Source organism: Halyomorpha halys, unplaced genomic scaffold (genome assembly GCF_000696795.3).
Source record: "Halyomorpha halys isolate HHAL.00 unplaced genomic scaffold, Hhal_1.1 Scaffold2082.1, whole genome shotgun sequence".
NCBI classification, from domain to species: domain Eukaryota; kingdom Metazoa; phylum Arthropoda; class Insecta; order Hemiptera; family Pentatomidae; genus Halyomorpha; species Halyomorpha halys.
The window spans coordinates 112,542-116,750 of NW_027108041.1; the positions used below are offsets into that span (position 1 = coordinate 112,542).

General features: G+C 32.2%; 1 protein-coding gene across 1 annotated transcript in view; it reads right to left on the reverse strand.

Annotated features, from left to right (window-relative positions):
* LOC106691105 (S-adenosylmethionine mitochondrial carrier protein homolog) overlaps positions 1 to 4,209 on the reverse strand; it is a gene marked incomplete at its 5' end in the record, with an annotated part of 8,510 nt that continues 4,301 nt past the window's right edge. Inside the window, 1 exon segment of the mRNA XM_014436763.2 lies at positions 1 to 1,874. Within this exon segment, the coding sequence (XP_014292249.1) occupies positions 1,769 to 1,874 (106 nt within the window).

A 4,209-nucleotide genomic window follows, 5' to 3' on the forward strand; every position in this document is an offset into this window, starting at 1 on the left:
TTAAAGTTTAATAAAGATATATTCAAAATTACAAGAACTATGTAAAAGTTAAAATATATTCATTACGGTTTACAATACTCAATTCTTAAAGTAAAAAGAATTATTGTTATTCCTAATATATTTGTTATACTGTCTCTTATTTTTCTCTCAGTGTAATGACCGCACTTTAGAGATATGTTGCCGAGAATGTTCACTTATCAAGTAGATAGAGATATAGATAGGTAAAAAAAGTAATTTTGTTCAAACAAAGAAAAGGTAAATGCAATTTAAACAGAAGAAATATTGAAATTCAACGTGGTCACTGAGGATAAGTAATGTTGATCCATAATAATACTGTTAATATAAAAGAAAAGAAGCTACCGAATGAGACTACTAAATATTCAAGCTAACTAGCTGTATTCTTAGATGAGTCGTAACAGTTGCATCCACGCGTTGCGTCCTGTGACAATCGTAACACAAAAGTCAAAATGTATTGTGCTGGATGGGCGGAGATCACAGGGTCAGGCTGTCAGAATACTAGTTATTCCCAGAATGCATTAAATTATTAAACTTGTACAATCCCTTCAAAGTCCATGGGACATGGAATTCGACCCGACGACCGACCGGTAGATCGAGATCGACTTGGTCACCTCAGTTATAGACCATTTATTTATACAATTTAATCGAACTCCGTTTTTGAGGTAATCCTAAAAAAATTGTAAAATCGATTCTCTTAAGTTCACTTTCGATTAGTCAATTTTAACGACTATATTGTTACATTCCAGGCATACGCATGAATATGTAATTTAAGTTTCTTGCGACTTTTCGTTTTTGGGATATTCTGTTCACACATACGCAGACGGTTTTGCAAGACTGTTTGGACTCAGGTTAACTCAGAAAGTTTATTTCCGCCGAAAACTAGAATTCGAAATTTTGCCGGATCGCAATAACTTACCTGTACTGTATATTTCATATATCTTTAAGTGCAATTAATTATTGTATAGAACTCAGAAAAACTTTAATGAAATAATTCAAACTTACAATGAAACCAAAACTGACCATCACTGAGAGAAAAGTTAGGGGAATAAAATAACCAGTTAATTCATAATTATAATTTAATACATACATTGATCAGACTAGAAATTCAATATATTTTGACTTTGTTTTTTATGAATTAAATACAACACCTAGTACATTGAAATTATAAGATCGTTGAAACGAAAGTCTTTTTTTAGGTAGAAAACAGACAAATTAAGATTTTTATGTTAATTATGAAACATTTTCTTTTCATACGAAACAGTATAAATTATATATATAAACTATAAGAGATGGTGCAGGTGGATCAAACAAGGTAACTAGAAAATTGCAAAAAAAAAAATTGACACATTTCCCTCCACAATGAAGAACTACTTAGAAAATAGGGCTTAAATATAACAATATACAAACATATTAATATAATTAGTCGTTTATTTTCAAAAACCACTCAAAGTCAGTGAAAATAAATGATTTTGATAGTTTTTAGAAATAACTCAAGTAGAAAATTATATAAAGTAAATTTAAAAGAATAAATATTAGTAACAAATACAGAAATGAAATTGTACTGCTGGAGAGGGTCGTTATATTAGGGTACATTTATTTGACTGCCACCTTGAACATCCTTATTTTAATTATAAAAGATCAAATAATAATCTTCCAATAATAAAATATATATTTTGGTAATAAAAATTAAAATTTATCTATACCGTTAACTTTTCAATTCTACTAATACTAAATAAAATACTACATTCTGTCAGCTATCTCCATCAATTAATACACAGGCTTTTTCATAAGCACCAAAAAATATTCCTCCACCAAGAAATATCCAGATGACTCGTGGTACAAAACCAGCAAAAAACCTAAACAAATAAAAACATTAAACATTAACAAACTGATTCATATGCTAATTGATATATTCATATGACACATTACAGGCTGATTATCGATGTAGAAGAAAGGAGGTTAAGGGAAAGCTGATGAAATACTGTAAAAAAATAAAAAATGATAGAACAACTCTTCTAGCGCCCTCCTACCCATTCTTCACGCAATCGGAGATAATAACTCAAAAATAAATAAGAGAACAATACAGCTGATATGGTATCAGTATCTCACCAAATCATGAGGTTATAAAACCACCGCAATCAAAAGAACATAAGAAAAAAGGTATGATTTTCGAATCATTGCTCATAATATGTAAATAATTTAAATGGACAAAACAAAATAGTTTGTGTTTGGACTTTATCCAATTAACAATTTTTAGTTAACGATCTTCTTATATCAGCTCATTTGTGATTTTATATAACCATGGAATATTTGAAATTTTTATAAGGGAAGTAAGAATAGGGATAATTAAAATATTACTTGAAATAGGTATTTTATTAGATATTTACAAACAGGGAGAGCATTTCTTTAAAAAGATAAATTATAAATGTTAAAATATATTTAGGATTTAATTAATATAGCTCAATTCATATAAAATAGTTGATTAAGAATTTTCGGTTTTAAAAGGTTGATTCGTCAACCAGTAATAATTCTAACTTAGTAAAAAATCCACCAAACAACATTCCAGCCCCAAGGATTTTCTGATGCAGAACCACCTACTATCTTCGTCAGTAGAATTGAAAATTTTATTTCGTTTGGTCAAGAAATTGGTAACTTGATTGGACAGCCAAATTTTAGATGTTTCTCTCGTGTTTAAGACAAGACATAAAGAGAAACATTGCCACTAAGGAACATTATCAAAATCTTGTCAATCATTTGACCCCAAAAAACTATGACTTCCACTGCTACCAATTAAAACAAGAGAAGGCATAAAGAGGGGTTTTTAAGAGGTCTTCATTTAACTACTCCCTACTAATCAAATTATGCATTGAAGAAATTTGCCACAATGTAAGAAATATATCGTGTGTTCTTCACCCCACTGCGTGTTATTCTTAGTCGATTTAGAATCAGCCCGAAATAATCCTGAAATATTTTAGGCAACAAGGGTGGTTTATTCAACCGTTAAATTTGAGGAACCCAGACAAAAACCTATTATTGTCCAGTGCACTAGATGTCAAAATTTAGGGCATATAAAGGCTTATTGCCAACACTAGGCTAGGTGCCTTAAATGTGCTAGCCCTCACGCAACTGAAACCACGGGATGAACCGGCAAAATGCGCTCTCTGTCAAAAAGACCACCAAGCGAGCTACAGAGGCTGTGAAGTATAAAAAATCTCCACAAGGTGAGATCACATTCCAAGGCATCAAAACGCTTAGAACAAACTCGCACCCTGCCGCCTGAAACTCAAAATTTGGAAATTTTCCCAAACTTAAAGAAATCGGCTCAAATGAAGACGTCTGCTTCAAAGATCGATCTCAAGACAATCCAGACATACTCTGAGATCACAATCAAGAACCAGCTCGACGTCAGGCGCCTCAGACTTCTCAACCTAAGCTCCTAACTTCTCATCCTCAGTCTCAACCTCAAAATGCTCCCTATCATCTACCCTTACGGGTAAAATTGCCGCCACCACATCCACTCCCAGTACCATCTCGTCTAGCTGCTCCAACAAACTCCCCACCCCAACTACCATTGAAAACCGAAACAGATCCTCATACCTTCGCATATATCACGACTAGCCCAGCTCCCACTCACCATTCCTAGTCACACAAACTACCCATCACAAGCTCTTGCCCCATATCCTCATTACCAAAATCCAATGGATATAACGTCTTTCCTTACATCCTCCCTGAAAGATCTTAGAGACCATCAAACTTCTCATTAATCTTCTCACAAGAATCCTATCCGAAATCTCGCTTATTTTCATTATATAATTCATTATTATTTCATTGTGAACTGCATGAATCATATGGTTCAATGTTGAAATTTATATGAATAATGAACTACAGAAATATATATACGAAGTATATGTATTTCTGACAAATTAAATTTTAAACTTTTGGCATTGTTCATAGCAACTGGAATTACCAAAAACATTGTAAATTCAAAAGCAATTTATTTTTCAAATCATAATAATAATGTACACGTAAATTTTTAATTTCAAATTAATACAATGATTGAGGAGAAGATGGTTGGGGGTGCGGTCAATGAAACACAAATAAGTATGACTAACTTATTTTAATGTGCCGACGTTTCGGCTAGAGTTTCTAGCCTTCTTCAGGGCTAAAAACAAAACAAGATAACAACCATAA